At 36.8% G+C, this 19,530-nt stretch overlaps 1 protein-coding gene across 1 annotated transcript in view; it reads left to right on the forward strand.

The window, feature by feature from the left end:
• The window catches only part of LOC139118043 (atrial natriuretic peptide receptor 1-like), a 36,571-nt gene extending 18,575 nt beyond the window's left edge, over positions 1–17,996 (forward strand). Inside the window, exons 9-20 of the mRNA XM_070681338.1 lie at positions 130–207; positions 544–648; positions 906–977; positions 1,423–1,585; positions 2,815–2,970; positions 14,278–14,455; positions 14,960–15,103; positions 15,202–15,394; positions 15,773–15,947; positions 16,218–16,316; positions 16,696–16,787; positions 17,891–17,996. Coding sequence (XP_070537439.1) covers positions 130–207; positions 544–648; positions 906–977; positions 1,423–1,585; positions 2,815–2,970; positions 14,278–14,455; positions 14,960–15,103; positions 15,202–15,394; positions 15,773–15,947; positions 16,218–16,316; positions 16,696–16,787; positions 17,891–17,953 — 1,518 coding nt within the window. The 3' untranslated portion in view covers positions 17,954–17,996. The remainder of the gene's footprint in view (positions 1–129; positions 208–543; positions 649–905; positions 978–1,422; positions 1,586–2,814; positions 2,971–14,277; positions 14,456–14,959; positions 15,104–15,201; positions 15,395–15,772; positions 15,948–16,217; positions 16,317–16,695; positions 16,788–17,890) is intronic.
• Positions 17,997–19,530: the final 1,534 nt, after the last annotated feature.

Raw genomic sequence — 19,530 nt, forward strand, 5'->3', positions numbered from 1 at the left:
TCCCAGAATTTTCTAGTTTCTAGAAGTAGGCAGGGTTTCTCGGCTCAATCAGCCATAAAAATATCGGACGTGGTAACCTGACGTATTTCCATCTGGCGACTGGATTTTCTCTGTTTTGTATTTTTTTAGGGTACAAGATGTGCCGTCACGCGAATCGACGCTAGTAGAATAAATCTCACACAGAACATTATGTTTGAATTGAATAAGGTGAGTAATAAATCACGGTATACTGTTTTTTTCGCTGATTTGTCAGTTGCCATTGGCGGCCGTTGAGCTCTTGAACAAGTCAGTAACGCTGATTCTGTCACAAAAACACTCAAGGCAAAAACAAAAGAAAACTTTTACAATAAAACAGTGAATGACCTGCAGAATCAAACAAGGTGTCAGATGCTTATGTAATGTCTTAAAATGGTAGAAAGTACCGACCTATTTCAAGTTACACGGTAAACAGTTGAAAAAGCGGATAATTGCACAATGGAAAAAAAGAATAAATGTATGTCAATACAGGTTATTAATGACTGTTATTCTTGTCTTGCCATTAAGCTACGTGAGGTAAGTCATCCAAACTTGACACGGTTTGCCGGAGCTTGCATTGACCCACGGAAGGCATGCTTTGTGATGGAATACTGCACGAAAGGAACTTTAGAGGTGAGATACGTCAATGTACACAGACACACAAACACATATACACACAATATATATATATATATATATATATATATATATATATATATATATATATATATATATATATATATATAGTGAGAAATGTCTCGACAGGGAAGAAACAGTGCTTAATGCACAATTAGCAGAGCACATATGACTAGGACTTAATTTTGATATGTTGCCAATTATTTTATATGACATTGTTGAACGTGACATTGTTGTACATGCATATGTTGCAGGATATTTTGGGCAATGACTCCATAAAACTTGACTGGATGTTCCGCTATTCAATGACCTTTGACATCGTCAAGGTAAGGTTTTATTACATCATTTCGATAGGTACAGATTACGATTACACAGATATTGTTCCATCTCCCAGGATGACTGTCAAATACAACATGTGAATTTAGGAAACGTTTTACTGTCTGGATGAGGCGTCAGGGCTGACGTTGGCTTGGCTGATATTTCTGCCGAAATCGATCATCATCCTCGTCAATATGTACGATGATGATCATTATTCGTCAGATACTGACATAATGATGTATTAACTCGAGGGATTTTCTGTGTTATCGACGATAGACATCAATAGATCTAGGCATCACGTGATCGAGTCAGCTTACATTTTTAAGCCGTAATCTTACGTAAAGCATGCTACTTTGCACAGTCGAGGATGTATTGCTGGTAAAACTTCCCTGAAAGTATATTCATCTTATTTGATATAAATCTTTCTCTCATCCTCACCATTTCTTTCGGCAGGGAATGCACTTTATCCACAGTTCATTCATAAAATTCCATGGCAACCTGAAATCATCTAACTGCGTTGTCGACAGTCGCTTCGTTGTGAAGATATCCGATTTTGGCGTGCGTGAATGGCGTGATAAGGTGGACTTAGATGGCGCTGCTCGTTCGGAGTTCTACGGTTAGTTGTGATTTTCTCCTGGTACTGATAAAACTGTTGACTACCAGAATAATCACAGAAAATTATATCTCCAAAAAACATGTGTTTTTTCAAATCAATGAATGAAAATTTAATACTAAAATTATTGCTGTCAGTTAAATGCTAATATTTGATAAATCACACAAATGTCAAACGTGATCAACCCATCAGAACAATTGAATAAGTCAGACAATGTAATGGAAATCTGGTAGATGTATGGGGATAAAACAATAACCATCCCGCTGATTGAGCTTACAATTTGAAAGGACTATAACAGAACGCCAAAATCGCAACATCCTCCGAACAATGTGTACAAAACACAAGCAGGGTAACTAATGTTGCAATAAACACGTACAATGGTATGGATACTTTATATTTTCTTTTAAACTGCAAGAAGTTCGAGAAATCGGTGTAGTCGGCGCGGGTAACCATGGAGAACCGAGAATGATACAACGTTAACAGGACCGACATTGTCCCCTGATGCACTTATTGGATTCGATTTTTAATTGGGCATCCACATCGAGACATATAATGTTGATTAGGTGTGGCTAAAAAGCGAAACGTGATGTTGACATTCATAAAACAAACAACCAATACAGCAAATGTTAAAGAGGTCCTATTCCTACGTCTTTGTGTACTTTTTCAATCACACCTTACAAGTGTTCATCTCATACGTACAGAACGTTTAATCTGTTTTATCTTTGCTTGAAGTTACATATGTATCGTCGAGAATGGTTTGATATGTGAATAATCAATTTTGATAAACAATTCAAAACAAGGTATCATGTGGAGCTCTACTGTTATGTTTTGGCGATACTGTATTTTTGCTTCTTTAGATGTATTAGTTTTTCTCTTGTTCATTTAAGATTTACTTTACTGTTGTAATTAATAAAAAGATGTACCACTTCATATCATGCAAAAAATTAACAGCTAACCTTTGCTTATTATCCACCTCGTATGACAGTTTTTAAAACAATCATAAACAGGAACAGTTAATAATCATCATTTTGAAGGGCAGAGTATGATTGCAGTAAATTGCAGATATGCCTAAGGTGTCCGAAAGTCACGTATTTAAAAAAAAAGAAATGCCAACGCTTGAATCTGCGTTGTCTTGTACGAACAATTTGATTTCACAGCAACAAAAATCATTAATTTTATTTGCAAGTGGTCGAAAATGTGCTTTTCCGATTTCATCACTGTTTTGATCTCAGACATGTTTTGGAAGGCACCTGAGCTTCTCCGTGACGAGTTACCGAGACAAGGCTCACAGAAGGGTGATGTGTATAGTTTTGGTATGATACTACACGAGATGACGACGAGAAAAGGACCTTATGAATATTGGCTGCAGACAAACATGTTGCCTGAAGGTATGTATCACTTTGCAATCAGTTGTGTGTGAATGTATAATGTACATTCTTTTTATCATGTTAATTTTTAATTTTCTTTACGTTCTTTCGGGACTCGGAAGCATATCACATAAAAAGTTAACAATCATACCAGATCGCTAATCATTAAAAAGTTAAGCAATTGACCCAAGCCATTTAACACAAGCAGGTTAATTGCATAAAGTCCACTACAACAAACTATACTAAATTCAGAAATTCACAAATTTACATCGCAAGTTTTCTCAGATTTCGTTCGAAATTGCTTTTGTTAAACATTACGTTTTCTGTCCACCGACACGACAGTTAACAAAGCAAAGTTGCAAATAAGTACATATTTTTACACAATTACATGATGAGGCACCCATTAACCACCACCCAATGAAGCAACGAGGGACAAAGTGCGTTGCTAAAGGACACACCATCCTTAGACCGTGTCTTGTAGCCTACAAATTGGGCCATATTGCTTCCCTCTAAATTCTGTCTTTTCCTAAGGTGAAGTACTACGAATTACGTCAAAATTAAGTTGTGGTGTCATTTTCTTGAAACTTTGCACAAATATTCTTGGAAGTTGTGCAAGTGCAAAAATAAAATAAAAAATGGGGGTCACCACGCTCGTTTCCATGGAAACGGACGTTAAAATGGCGTCGTTAGAAATAAATAAAAATGATATAATTCACTTAAACTAAAGCAAACAATTATAAAAAGCTTAGCAAATGAGTTAATTTTAATAAATACCAAGACTTAAGATCCATATCTATCGAATGTAAGTTTTCATGATGTTTTTACAGAAATTTTACATAAGTATCGATTACAAAATGACGATATCGAAATTATATCACTACATAATTTTCGAAACTTTCTTCCTGTCGTTTGAATGGTGTCATTTTGACCAAACTTGGCAAATAAAATCCTGACATAATACCATTTAGTTTACACTTTTAATAAAAGGGTGTCACCACGCTACTTTTTACAATAGAGAGGTTAAGATTCCATACGGGAACGGAACGGGAACGGATACGTCATCATTTTCTGCGCGCTCTCATCATGTTCTGATGATGTCACACGTTCTCTTGTCGTTCGGCAGTCGTTTTCTACGTGAAACGGCCACTTTTCTCGTACACCTTTTCCGAGAGCGATTTTCACGCTTGCTTCGCCATAGACTTGATATTCAAAACTGACATTCCTTTCGTTTTGTATTGTTGCTCTTGGTTTTATCGATCGCCGTCTGATTTTGAGATATTTCAGTTGTAACAAAAAGGAAAAAGTACCTCCTGCAGTGACTCGCAGACAACGGCACACGCGTGGCAGACGTCGTTACACTGCACTGCCGATAACGTTCAGTCTAGACTGAAATTAACATTGTCATTTGTTTTACCTCCGTGGCTTTACACGGTTTTTCAAACACAAAGTAAAATTTCAGTAGGGATTTCAGGTTTTTATTTCTGTGTTCTATTAACCTGATATCAGAGCAAAATCCTTTAGACAATGCGACTGTGTGAGTCGGGTGTGTGAGTCGGCACGCATACGTCTTAATCTGGACTTGCTTTATATGCCTGTAAAATCAAAAAAGCGCGACATGACATTGTTTGTATAAACTTCAGTAGACTTCAGTAGACTGTAAACACTATGAGAAATATTTTGAAAAATGAGATTTGCTGTTTTCACAAATTTTGAAGCAAAATAAATGAAAATCAAAGGAAAACCACTCATTTTCTTTGTTTTTTCACTGCAAAAGTTTGAACTGTGCAGCCAACTCCACATTAATCGGCGTTTTTGATACATAAACATTTACAGTGTAGATTTGTTAACATCAGCTGCATAGTTAGATCTTGATTTTTCTCTCTTGCAAAATTGTGAACTATATGCACGGTTGGCAATCATTTGTTATTTCCAATGAAAAAGGTCAAGAAAATGATGTTGGCTTGAAAAAGAAAGTATTTCATGCTAAAGTTGTAGTTTCTCTGGTAGAAAAATCAAATGCTATTCAGAGTACCAACATTGCATTGATTTTCTAGGAGAAATTTCTCTAAACTTGTCAGGGGTAGTAATTCTATGCCCTGGACCTCTGATAAGCCCATGTGCTGAAATTAGTCGGAGGTATTTTTTCTATACCCCTGGAACTCAAATGGGGGTACTATTTCCCTGCCCTGAATTTTGTCAGGGTACTATTTATGTGCCCCAGGAACTTAACTGGGGGTACTTTTTCTATGCCCCAGGAACTTAACTGGGGGTACTTTTTCTATGCCCCAGGAACTTAACTGGGGGTACTTTTTCTGTGCCCCTAGAACTTAACTGGGGGTACTTTTTCTATGCCCCTAGAACTTAACTGGGGGTACTTTTTCTATGCCCCAGGAACTTAACTGGGGGTACTTTTTCTATGCCCCAGGAACTTAACTGGGGGTACTTTTTCTATGCCCCAGGAACTTAACTGGGGGTACTTTTTCTATGCCCCAGGAACTTAACTGGGGGTACTTTTTCTATGCCCCAGGAACTTAACTGGGGGTACTTTTTCTATGCCCCAGGAACTTAACTGGGGGTACTTTTTCTATGCCCCAGGAACTTAACTGGGGGTACTATTTCCCAGCCCTGAATTTTGTCAGGGGTCAATCTGCTTGGCCTTCAGTTATGCTGCAGAAGTCTATAATAGAAAAGGGCAATACAATGTAGCAAAGGTTTTGTGAAACATACACGTACACTATGCAAGTCACAGCATGACAATTTATAATGGAATTATAATATTATATTATGACCAGAGCACAAAATAGAGAAGGAGCAGGCATATTCCTGAAGATAAAAAGTTCTTGAACAAATCACATAGGAAATATCTGTTGTGAAATGTTACTTTATTCTGTGTTGGTAATATTTAAAATATTTATATACACAAGTTGTTAAAGAACTGATAAAAATACACCAACAAATTTTTACCATTTTAGACCACAAAAGATGCCCATGTGATAGATGTTTTATCACATTATTGTGCTGGACTGATGTACCTAATCTTTGTACAAGATAAAATGAAGTGATAACATGCAATTAAAGTATGACAGCAATTTAAATACAGGTATGATAGGAATATCATATCATATCATTTCAGATTTTTTTTTCAGGACTGCTTATTTCTCAGGTCAAAATTAATGTTGAACAACTAATCTACAATAACACAGTCCACTTTAGTCCGATGTTATTGAAATCTTTGGTTCTTTGTTATTATTACTTTTGAAAAAAAATACCGCAATTATACGGTGTCGCTCAAATTTGATCAGAATTGGTATATACCAGTATGGGTTACCAATGATCAACAATAAATGTTGTTTCTATCTGTTAAGTGGAGGAAAATTCTACGTTGATGTTTTGACAATGATTTCTGCACAGTACAACCAGAAAAACAACAAGAAATATTTAAACCAGAAAAACAAGTATGACAAAAGTGAATAAGGTCTGAAACTTTAGGTACTGAAGGTCAACTTTAGCAACATGCATAGCAGAAACAGTTAGTCCCTCTTAGTTTGAGTATAGTCGGTCTTCCCCCTCTACTGTCTATGGTTTCAGCAGGTCTGTTAATATGTAACAGTTCATAAACAATGACAGGAAATGACTCAAGATCAATGAAGTTGGCCTGTTTCTTACTGGCATACCATCACTCCTGCACATTTGCAGGATTTCACTTTTTCTTACCTCATTTGCACATTTTTGACACCGATGTGTTCATTTTAACAAATTCACATCTCAACCCCTCAATCTACCTGTACATCAAATACTGAGATGGTAGCTCTGGCGGTATGGGAGCCTTTGTGTGTGACGGACATACATCCGCACATACATACCCACAAATATACAGACATACAGACGCCACCGACTCATCATATAAGCTCTTTTTGGTTTTTATATACAAAACCAAATATGAGCTAAAAAAATGACTTTGTCCATGTAATTGTAAATTTTGCCAACGTCAAAGTTCACTGGCAGTGTTTTGAATCAGATGACATCAAGAATTAACTTGATTGTATAAATTGTCAATTTGAAAGTACATTAGTCTTTGCTGATGAAGGTTTTAGTTACAACTGAAAATTTCACGACAAGAAACTTCATATGTTGTGATCGAAAGTTTAACTCTTTAGCTGATATTTACCAACACAGATGAACTTTCATGTTAGTACATTGGTCTTGTAAGTTCTGGATGAAAATAGTTCAGTATGTCAAAGTTTGACTCTCAACATGACAAAAATGTAACAATACTGCCACCCATTTCATACATTATCATCATAAAAAATAAAATCCTTGTAAATGTAATGTTATGTATATGGTCTTTTTGCTCACTGAACCATATCAATTCTGGCATGTCTTAGAAATGGTGTCAAATATGAAAATAACAATAAAATAGTTGTCTGGCAGCCATTTTGGATCATATTTTAATTAAGTCATCTGTGATGACACAGTAATTTGCATTTAAAATGAACAGTTTGAAAGATCAAACCCTAAACAACAGGTCATCAGTCCATGACACAGTCCCCACAAGTTTGGTGTTGCAGCCTTTCACATAACATGAGCTGCTAGACTGCATTTACTTTTCATTATTTTGTGATAGTCTGTGCACATACCTGTACATTTTATGATAAGGCAAAACATGCATAATTTGTTTTTTGCATAATATCAAAATGTTGTACACTGTTCCCTTGGATGACTTTGTTGGAATTTGATCAAATATCTGCAACCAAGGTTTGCGATATTTTTGTTAATGCTAGTCAAGCAAATATATGTAGAAGTCTGTCATATATCTAGTCATCTATAAAATACATTGTAAGTTGTATAACAAAATTAATTAGAAACAAAAATCCCATATAGAGTTCCATTTTTAGCTCACATTTGGTATACCAATGTGAGCTTATAGTACAACGGCATCCGTCATCCATATGTATGTATGTATATATGTATGTATGTCCGTCCGTCCGTCCACTGCAAAAATTTGAAAACTCCAGGACAAATCAGCTTGGTATTTGGTGTGTAGATGCATCCTGGGCTGTAGATGGGATTTTGTCCAAATGAAGTTGTCATTGCCAAAATTATGTAAATGAGCTTAAAATGATATAATATGATATAAAATGAGCCCTGTTTTTGTCAAATTTTTGTGAAAAATAATAATAAGTTCCAAACATTTAAACAACATTGAACCTGTGGGGACTCAGTCATCGACTGATGACTTGTTCACTGCATACTTTTCTACACATGCCTTCGTGGAAAATGTGTACATCATAGCAAATCTGCATACATTGTTTACATTATAGTTTACCAAGATGTGCTCCGTCACAATGAGTATTTGATTATGAGGCCAAAATTTCCTATTAGTGTTGACTGCACAAATTGAATTTTTAGCTCACATTCTGGTATTACATACCAATGTGAGCTTATAGTGTAACACGGCGTCTGTCGTCTGAATGTATGTAGGTCCGTATATATGAGCTCACAGTGACATTCATTGTCACTATTTTTATTTAATGGTTTTATTTTTATATTTTTAAGGTGCTGTGTTCACAACCGCAGTAAACTCCGGAAGACCGAGCATATGTGTGGAAATGGATGGCGCTGAATTGGAAACGGTCTATTCTCAAGCTACAAAGCTTCTCCATTGGAATGTAGGTGATGTGCCAGAGGAAGACTTTGATTAGTTCAAGGAATGTTGAATGCAAAATTTTACACCTTTTTCATGCCTTATGTGCCGTGGTGAACTTTTGAAAGTGCACATTCAAGGTGTTAATAAACAAGGTGTTGAGGGACTGGTCAGTTTCTTCGGCCTGGGGGTGGTGGATTCATGGGGGTCACCCTGTTTTTTTACCTCCCATTTGCCATACATATATGGCAATGGGAGGTTATATGGTTGAAAAAAGTCTGTATGTGAGATGTCTGTCTGTAAGTATGTATGTATGTATGTATGGATGTCTGTCTGTCTGTCTGTCCGTCCAACGCAAAAACTCAAAAACAGCTGCACGTATTGAGCTATTTTTTGGTGTAGTGATGCCATATATAATGTAGATGTGCCGTTGTTAAAATGAACTTTTTAGGCCCATAGATATACTAATGAGGTAGAAGAAAAGTAAAAATGGTCAAAAATCAATAACTCAGGAACTACTCATCTGATCATTGTCATATTTGGGTTTTAGGTACCTTGGGCCAAACTCATTTAAACATATAGATTTGATGTCAATATTTGATGCTTTCTATTTTTAATGATTTTTTTTTTTCTTTTTTTGCCATTTTAGTAAAAAATCTTTTCTTCTTAAACCAATGGTTGGATCGCTTTAAAATTAGGTGTGCAGGTACCTTGTGAAAACTCAAAACAGAATTCATCAAAATTATGGCACAATTTGCATATTTGTATTTATGGGCAATTTTTGCCATTTTTGGTTAAAAAAATCTTTGAAACTATGTATGCCATTACTTTCTAATTGGGTGTGCAGGTTCCTAGGAGTGACTTGAAGATGACTCTGTGAACTCAAGCTGAAATTTGCAAATTTTGTGGTACTTTTTGTCATGCTTTCAAATTTGGTACATAAGTGAAATGTAGTAGGTCATTCATTCAAAGTCAAGTACTGCCTGTGTGAATGAGCAGATTATGATTGTGCTGTTCCAGGCTGAGGTGCTATTTATAGGAATGATGCAATGTTAGACAGTAATTGATGTTTTAACTGAATTTGACTTACATTGTATGTAACTCTTGTACTGTATAAACCCTATCAATTCACCCAGAAAAAAATAATCAATATGATTTTAAATAATTGAATTAATGAGGATATCAACAAAGCCAAAATAATTTTAGTGTAGAATTATTAGAATGTTCAACTTTTTTTACAGTTCATGGTGAAATGCTTACCATCTTGGAGGATTAAAACATGAAAAGGCAACTTTCCTGAATCCCAACTTTGACATATTCTGAACTGTCATATATTGTGCTCTGTATGTTATCTAAAAGAAATGGCTCATAATAGTTTGTCATGATAGGTTGGTCAAATAAATAGAGATAGAGAAAGTTACAATTTCCATTTATGGTTGACTTGGTAAGGATAAAATAAAATTACTTTTTGAGGAAAAGAATAGAGTGATCAATTAAAAGAGTGGTCAAAGTGATAGGGTTTTTATGGTAAAGCTTGACTGTAAGATTCCTCCTGTGCTATTTATAGCAATTATGCAATCTGTGTAAACAGTGCAATGAAAGTGTTACATGATTCCTTATAATGCTTTTGATGACCTTGAACTTCTTAAGTTGCAAACATTTGTCTCTTCTGTGCGCTTTCTCGGAGTACCTACAGGCTCAACTTATTCAACAGGACTTACTTGCAATGTTAATTTGAAAGTTAAAGTGTGCTTGGTTAATAGGATGAAATACTGATAAAGATAACCAGCTGAAGATTCTTTATAACCTGACAGATATGCTGTTTTTTATGACGTAAATGTTGATAAGCAAGTCTTGTTTACTTTAATTAGAATGTAATTAACTCTCATTTATATTATAATAAGCAGTAGTATCAAGTTGATCAAGCTAATATTGACAAGTTGGTCGGCTGTTGGAAGTTAAAAGCTGTAAAAATGTATGCATGTCTATCTGTTTGTCTGTCTGTCCATAGACCCGCGTTTTTTGGAGGGTCTATGGTCTGTCTGTATGTCTGTATGTATGTACCGGTATGTATGTATGTATGTATGTTAGTTATTATGTGCGGATGTATGTTTGACAACATTAAAAACTCCTAAATCGCAGCACCCAGCATCTTAGTATTTGGTGGACAGGTGCATCAAGGGGTGCGGATGTGAGTTTGTTGAAATAAACATGTCAAAGTCAAAAATATGCAAATGAAGGGGGAAAAAAGGAAAAATCCTGCAAATTGCTAAAACTTTGTAACCACTGGCCAGATTGTGGTTGAAACTTGGTATGCATGCTCTTTATAGTGACTTAAGTTACATTTCTTCAAAATGTAGTGAAATTTTCAAAGTTGTATCTTTTGGTTGATTTTCCCGTTTTTGGTCAAAAAATCTCTTCTTAAAGCGCTCATCCCATTGCCTTGAAAACTTGTATATATGATCCTAGGGTTGGCCTTAGTCACATTTGTTCAAATTGTGGTGAAATTTTCATATTTGTATTTTAGGGGCAATTTTCCCATTTTTTGTCACAAAATCATTTTCTCCCAAAGTATTTGTTGGATTGCTTTAAAACATGATAATCTTGATCCTAGGGTTGTTTTCTGTCAGATGTATAATAGTCATTATGAGATGGAGCATTTCATATTGCCGGGGTATAAGATTAATTTGGACTTGCAATGGAATTTTCTTAGTCAACCTGTAAGAATGCAATGTCGTGTGTGTACTAGTAGTTAGTATCGCTGCAAAATGGGAGGATAGTGTCATTGACAATATTTTTTTATTTTTGTGATATGGGGTCACCATGTTTTTGAAATGTCCAATAGGGGAGGGTCAGTGTGTTTTTGAATTTCGACACAGACTCATACTTGCCTGAAAATGCGTCCTACAAGCCATGAATTTCATATTCAGTTGCTTTCTTCTGCGCCACCTTTGGGCTCATAAGTTTATTCAGATATTTTTCAGCGTGCCCTTCAGGCGTGTAACTTTAATATTTTTATAGATTAAAACTTGTTTCAGTACTTCATAGACACTGACATCTCCAACTGGATTCATTTTCCATGCCATATGTCTGATGTAAAAGACATTTTGGCTTGTGTCTGCTACTGTATGAGTGTTGTCCTAATTAACTCCAAATGTCTTAATATATCATCAACGTATTGTACAGTCAAACCTGTGTTAGTGGCCACCTGTATATAGTGAAAACGTGTCTATAATGACTACTTTGCTTCATTCCCTGTGCAATTGACATGTACATTAATTAACCTGTCTGTAAAGGCCACTCTAGGAAAGTCCCCTTAATGGCTGTTATAGAAAAGTTTGACACTGTACAATAAAAATAAATGCAACACATGTTGGATTGCAAACTTCCCTGACATTCCTTGTAATTCTTAATTCAGGCCAAATTATTTCATAACAAAATGAGCATTCTTTTCAGCAAAATTTGTTATGTGTTGATATAGCATGTGTGGAGTGAATGCGTAAGCCATGAGATCCCATAGGTCCATAGACTTGTGAAGCTTGCAGGCTTCTGGTTGCTTTGAATTATTCATGAAGACACCAGGTCATGATTATACAATTAGTTACACAGTAGACAGAGTTTCAAGCATGACTTTTTGTGACCAGAAAAGTTGTGTCCATGTAGAAATGTCAAATGCTGCAACTCCAACCAAAGTTATGATCTCATTGACTTCTCCCAAATCCCAAAAAGATTTATGCACTGACTGTGGCTCGTATGTAACAATACAGGCAGATTGTGAGGTACACTAGTCACTTGGTAACTAAACTCCACATACTGGCCTAGTAAAGTGTCACAATTTGATAAAATTAATTAAGCAAAAAGGGTCCAGCGATTCAGTTAGTCTACATATTACTCTGCCCGAGCAAGTTCAACAGGTACAAATTCACTGCTTCAGCTAGTGTAGCAGTGCTACCCGGATTAGCATAATTAGTTGTGTTAACTAATTAATTACAACATGTGTGTACGAGAGATATACCTCCTTGTAATGGGGTGTAAAATGAAGAGTCACAGAGGCTAGGTTAGGTCATAACCATTTATTTCATTTTCTCTGATCAGTCAGAGGATGAAGAAAAGGAGAGTAAATGATAGAGAAAACAGTGACAAAAACTCAATAATAAGCTTATTAATACTGTCTGGGTAGCCTGTGGTTCCAGGGGTATGAATTCTCTGCTCCAGCAGGTGTAGGGACAAAATTCTCTGCTCATGCAAGTTCAAGGGGTACTAATTCTCTGCTCCAGCTTTACCACGGGTACTAATTCTCTGCTCCAGCTTTACCACGGGTACTAATTCTCTGCTCCAGCTTTACCAGGGGTACTAATTCTCTGCTCCAGCTTTACCAGGGGTACTAATTCTCTGCTCCAGCTTTACCAGGGGTACTAATTCTCTGCTCCAGCTTTACCAGGGGTACTAATTCTCTGCTCCAGCTTTACCAGGGGTACTAATTCTCTGCCCCAGCTTTACCAGGGGTACTAAATTCTCTGTTCCAGCAGTTCCCTAATTCTCTGCTCCAGTGGTACTAATTCTCTGCTCCAGCAAGTGTAGGGGTACTAATTTTCTGCTCAAGCAAGTTCCAGGGGTACTAATTCCCTGCTCCAGCAAGTGTCGGGCACTAATTCTCTGCTTCAACAGTTCCAGGGGTACTAATTCTCTGCCCCTGTAAGTTCCAGGGGTAGTAATTCTTTGCTCCAGCAGTTGTATGGGTACTAATTCTCTGCCCGTGTAAGTTTCAGGGGTACTAATGCTCTTCTCCAGCAAGTGTCGGACATGAAATCCCTGTCCCACTTATTAAGAATCCAGGGGTACCAATTCTCTGCCTCACCAAGTGTAGGGGTTCTAATTCTCTGTCAAACAGGTTCCAGGGGTGCTTATTCTCTGCCCCAGCAATTCAAGTCTACGTATAAATTCTCTCCTTGCAAGTGTACAAATTATCTATAAAAAAAAAAGGGTAACCTGTGTTCTTTTGCAAACTCTGATTTTCATCAGAGGAAAAGAAATCATTTAGGTTATTTTGGTAGCCTGGGAGATTTTTTAGAATTTTGAGAGGTAAATATTGAAAATATTTTGACTACCTCTATTTCTTCTGTTTTGTATGGGAAAACATGAAAAATAAGCAAATCTCATTTTTCAAAAATATTTCTCATAGTGTTTGTAGATCGTTAGGTGAATACAGACATGTGAACCTTGCTCGGCTAGCCAGTTACTGCTGCCGTGGAAAGCAAGTGGAAAGCAAAGCGACAGGGCCGGTCAAGTCTTAATCCGAATCAGTGCAGAACGTTACGCGTACGGAACGCATCGCCACTCTACGTTACGTTCTCGCTGCGGATGAAATCTTAACCTCTCTAATATCCCCAGGTGAATGGGTAATATGCGCCATGTAAATGGAGAGAAATGTTAATTTTTTCGCTCATATTGAATAAAAACCAGCTTCCTAGGGGGTCAAAATATGACAAGGTTATAGATCACATGTATTTCTAAGAGACTGGTCAAAAAATTAGGTAAAAGCGCAATTACAACAATGACAGGTGATGTTAAATACATGCGCTACAAAGTAACCCATTTGCGACAGCCTGGAGTTAAATCTGCGCAGAAACGTTCTAAAGTGTGTGCGCGTCCGAATTCGTCGGCCTTTTACCTTAATCCATCAGATATAATTGCACGAGTAAAAGGGGGCGAGCAACCTTGTTTCCGTCCACCAATATCGGCTGCAGACGGTCCAGATGACATCATTGATCTCACCAAGCAGTGTTGGTCTGAAAACCCCGATGACAGACCAGACTTCGTCAAGATAAGGGACGTTGTTCGCACAATGAACTCAAAAAGAGGGTGAGTCAATACACATTGAACGCGAAATATGCGATGTTCAGGGTCAATGACAAAAAATGTATAACAGCATAGATATTGAGCCGTCAGCAAGAACTTTTGAATTCTGAATCTTGATTTGGTGTTCACTGGTGACTGTTTATAGAAGAGAACAATCTTACATTGATGATTGACGTTTAGGAAAGATGATATACTTCAGTAGATGTCAATTTTGATGAATGAATGAATGAATGAATGAAATAATGGATGAATAGCTAAGTAGATAGATAGATAGATAAAATAAATAAATAAATAAATAAATAAATAAATAAATAAATAAATTGACTGATCAAGCCCATTGCCATGCAACCATGAAAACAACATATACCTGTAAACGGTACATTTCGTTCGAAAGGCCTCTCGTTTGACAAACATATGGACGCCTGGTTCTCTGAGAATTTCGGTGATACAATTAAATTGAACATGCTATTAGTCTATATCTTACACTTTATCTTCGTGATGACCCAGAAACTCTACCAACATTTTGGATAATCTGCTGGCCCGAATGGAGCAATACGCCACCAATCTAGAGGGCATTGTCGCTGAGAGAACCAGACAACTGGTTGAAGAGAAGAAGAAATCTGAACATCTGCTGGAACAGCTGTTACCAAGGTGATCGTTTTATGATAAATAGTTCCGCATCAGTGAATGATTATTGGTCAGAGACTGACGATCAACAGCATGCATGTATCTGTCTCTCATTTTCACAGACCAGTTGCTGAACAGTTGAAACTTGGAAAGGCAGTGGACGCTGAGGCGTTTGACAGTGTCACAATTTTCTTCAGTGATATTGTTGGTTTCACTGCCCTGTCGGCGGCCAGCACACCTCTACAAGTTGTGGCTCTCTTGAACGATCTCTACACTTGTTTTGATGCCATCATCGACAACTTTGATGTGTACAAGGTAAGAAGTTAAAATCAAATGAAAAAAATGTGTTACTTTCGGTAATTATTTTTGGAAATGTGAACAAGTATACTGAGCACGAAAACATTGTCACCAAACATGGCGTACGTGTACTTTTCGTTCTCACTGTTTCACGTTCAATACAGCAAACAAGTCAGAGCAATCAGACGCCTTTAATATCCTTGTCTTGTTCTAGCTTTCTTCTTGCGGACAGTTCAACTGGCACCTGAAGCGCTCTCATAGAAATCATCCCTAAAGTGCGACCTCAACGGACAGATATAATAAATTCATACGAGTGCAGTAGCCGATTGCTTTGTGAACACATTTACTAATCTGCATTACCCAACTATACCGTACATTTTGTGTCTTTTGTTTTAGGTCGAGACAATCGGAGATGCGTACATGGTTGTGTCTGGTCTACCAATCAGAAATGGCAATCTACACGCTCGTGAAATTGCGCGAATGGCGTTGAGGCTATTGAAAACAGTATACACTTTTGAAATACGTCATCGGCCGAACGACAGACTGAAACTTCGGATTGGAATTCATTCAGGTACTTAAGTATGTTCTATAGAGGCTCAGGGTGACGTATGTTAAATGTAAATATGCAACTTGGTGACGAAATATCGTTCCCATCCCCTAAAACCTTAATTATGTAGAGATAGGTTGCGCAGTAATCATACACAAAAGTATTTTTTGTCATTCAAAACCTGGCGCATCATACACAAATCGTTCTGAAGACAGGATAAACTGTTTATTGCATAAACAAAAATACGCTATTGTCAACATGAAAGGATTGCTATTCGTGTCCCTCCGGCTTTAGGTCCGGTTGTAGCAGGTGTGGTGGGACTGAAAATGCCACGCTACTGTCTGTTTGGCGACACTGTAAACACCGCTTCCAGAATGGAATCCAATGGAGTAGGTTAGTATTAATTATTACTGTAGTTTTCATATAAACACAGTCGTTTTATCGACTCAACGCAGAATATTGACTTTTATCGTGCCCATTCCTCGTCCTCGTTCGGCAAATGATTCAAATTTTCTCAATTACACAATGCGAAAAGTTATAGTTTTCTTGTGCACGACAGTGTAATAGGGCACATAGGGCACATAAAGAGGTCTGCTTGTTGCTGTCATGCATTGCACTTCATCACCGATATTGTACTTAGACTTTTCCGTATATTTTTATTCTTTGAAGGGAATGGGATTCAAACAAAATTTATATTTCCCCCTACGCTTGATACGGTGCAGAAAAGACGATAATTTTAGTAACTTTATTCATTCACATTTGTTTGTCCCAGCACTAAAGATACACGTGAGTACAGAGACTATGGACATTCTCACGGAGGTAGGGGGATTCCTTGTGGAGGCTCGTGGAAAAATTGAACTAAAGGTTAGTCTAAGCCTATACTGTGACTGTAATGCTTCCTATGACATAATATGACATGACGTGATGTAACGAGATGGTAGTGTTTCATGACACGACAGGGCATTGCATATGATATGATACGATATGATACGATATGATATGATATGATATGATATGATATGATATGATATGATATGATATGATATGATATGATATGATATGATATGATATGATATGATATGATATGATATGATATGATATGATATGATATGATATGATATGATATGATATGATATGATATGATATGATTTGATATGATGAGTTGTGATGTGATATGGTATGATATCACATAACGTGACATGATATGTCATTTGATATGATATGATGTGATCTAGTGTGATGTGACGTAAAGGGATATGATATAATGTTATATCATGTGACGTAACGTGATGTGACATGACGTGAAATGACTAACTGATATAGTATGATATTATGCAATACATGATGTGATATAATATGATATAATATGATATAATATTATAAGATGTTAAGTTGCGTCACATGACGTGAAGTGATGAGACTTGATGTGATATGGTACGGTCACCGTGTGATGTAAGGAGACGAGATGAGACGAGATAAGATAAGATATAATATGGTATTATGTTACGTGACGTGTCATGACATGATATGTTATTTGACACAACATGGCGTGATGGGGTGTGGCGTGACAAAAGGGATAAGATATGATGTTATGTGAGCTGATGTGACATTAAATGGCAATACATAATATGACATGACATGATATGATGAGGTACGATATGATATGTTTGGATGTGCACAAGGTGTGACATATACTATGTGATACAATACCAGATAACAAGATGTGATATTGTATCGAATGATAATCAGCAAAATGACTATTTTACTGTCACTATAACATACTATCTAAAAATGAAAATTGCATTATTTCAACATTTAGTCTCTATTGGCGTATTAAACACATTATAATAGTCCTACAATAGAGGAAAGAATGATGTTTATGTTTCTCAAGAAGACTGTGAATCATAAGAAATTGCACCTCATAACTCTTGTATTCATGACACTTTATTTTGTAATGTTCTTTACAGGGAAAAGGTTCCGTCATGACTTACTGGTTATTACGAGAAGAACTGTCATCAGAAACTATTTAAAGCCTACGAATATTAGCACACTGCCCTTTGCTATTTCCTTGACGATACTAGCGATACAGGTTTAATTCAGTTACATCAACGTACACATTACTGGTTCTTTTCCTCTTATCGTCACGCGTCAGAGTCTAAAAGTATACGTTATATAAGGTTATCACCGATATTGCCATGAGCTGTTTAAATTTCTGTTTGTCAATTTCTTTCTAACTCTTGTAACTTCAAAGACGATTGATAATTAGTTAAAGGTAGTTTAGCAGAGTTTAAAAAGTACAGGTGTCCATACGTGTGTACGTGCAGGTAGCCATAAGTATGTGTAGGTAACCACAAGTATGTGCATGTAGAAATAGGTATGTGCAGGTCCGGTAGCCTTAGGTATAGGTATGTGCAGGTATCCGTATGTATGTGTAAGTAGCCTCAGGTATTTGCAGGTATCCGTAGGTATCTACAGGTAGCCATAAGTATGTGCAGGTAGTCATTGGTACGTGCAGGTATTCGTAAGCATATGCCGGTATCTAGGTATATGTGGGTATCAATACGTATGTGCAGGTAGCCATAAGTATGTGTAGTATGCCATAATTTGTGTAGGTATCCTTACGTATGCGCAGGTATACATAAATATGTGCAGGTGGCCATAGGTATGCTCATGTAACCATAGTATCCATAGATATATGCCGATATCCATAGTACGTATAGGCAATGTTTTGTCACTCTCAAATTCACATAAATTATCATTCTGCTCTGTAATCTTGTTTCTACCGTTGTTCAGTCGTCCGCTGGACAAGCCTGTTTTAGAATTTATACTTAGCCTTTTTAATCATTGAATGAAAGCAGGTGAAATATTAACTGAGCACACTCTTGAAATGATATTTAACAGGCTTTTGAATATGATTAAAAGCATGAACTTTCAACCCGCTCAGCTAGGGGGTATACTTGTTTTTTAATTCTGACTCGAGGGTCTATGCTCGTAAGAACTCTGCCAGTATTACATCTCAGAATTTCGAGAACAGTCACGTAATGTAAGAGTTGTTCTCGCAAATAATATGTGATCTTTTCACGTCTCTTGTTGCCATTTCATTGAGAAACGTATCGTTCGTATGCACAGTGAGGGCGTCAGAAAATCTTTACATGCAATATGCAATCAGCCGATGACTAAATCTAAATCCTGTTACCTAAAGACGTCCACGTCGACACTCAGAGAAAACATAATTTAAAAGACTGAATATGGTCGCAGAAAATGAAACGAACCTTTCGCGCCATTTGATGAACTGGGAAAAAAATCAATAGTTCTGTTGTATATTTTAACGAATGAAATAAAACTAGCAGTTTACCGAACTGATTACGTGCGATCAAACATTTCGCCTTTCATCTAACATGTGTGAGTAATTTTAGCTTATTACCGGTCGAAGTTCCTATATAAAAGACCCCCGAAGACAACATATTGTAAGTTTCAGTGAAAAATATGAAGAACTTGCCTGAAAATGGTCATGGTGTTTCTATGGTACAAACAAAGTAGGTTTTAATGCGCCAATAAAATGCAATCAATGCAATCAATGCAAGACAAACGTGGCAGCACCTTTATC

Source organism: Ptychodera flava, chromosome 19, assembly GCF_041260155.1.
Source record: "Ptychodera flava strain L36383 chromosome 19, AS_Pfla_20210202, whole genome shotgun sequence".
Taxonomy (NCBI): Eukaryota; Metazoa; Hemichordata; class Enteropneusta; family Ptychoderidae; genus Ptychodera; species Ptychodera flava.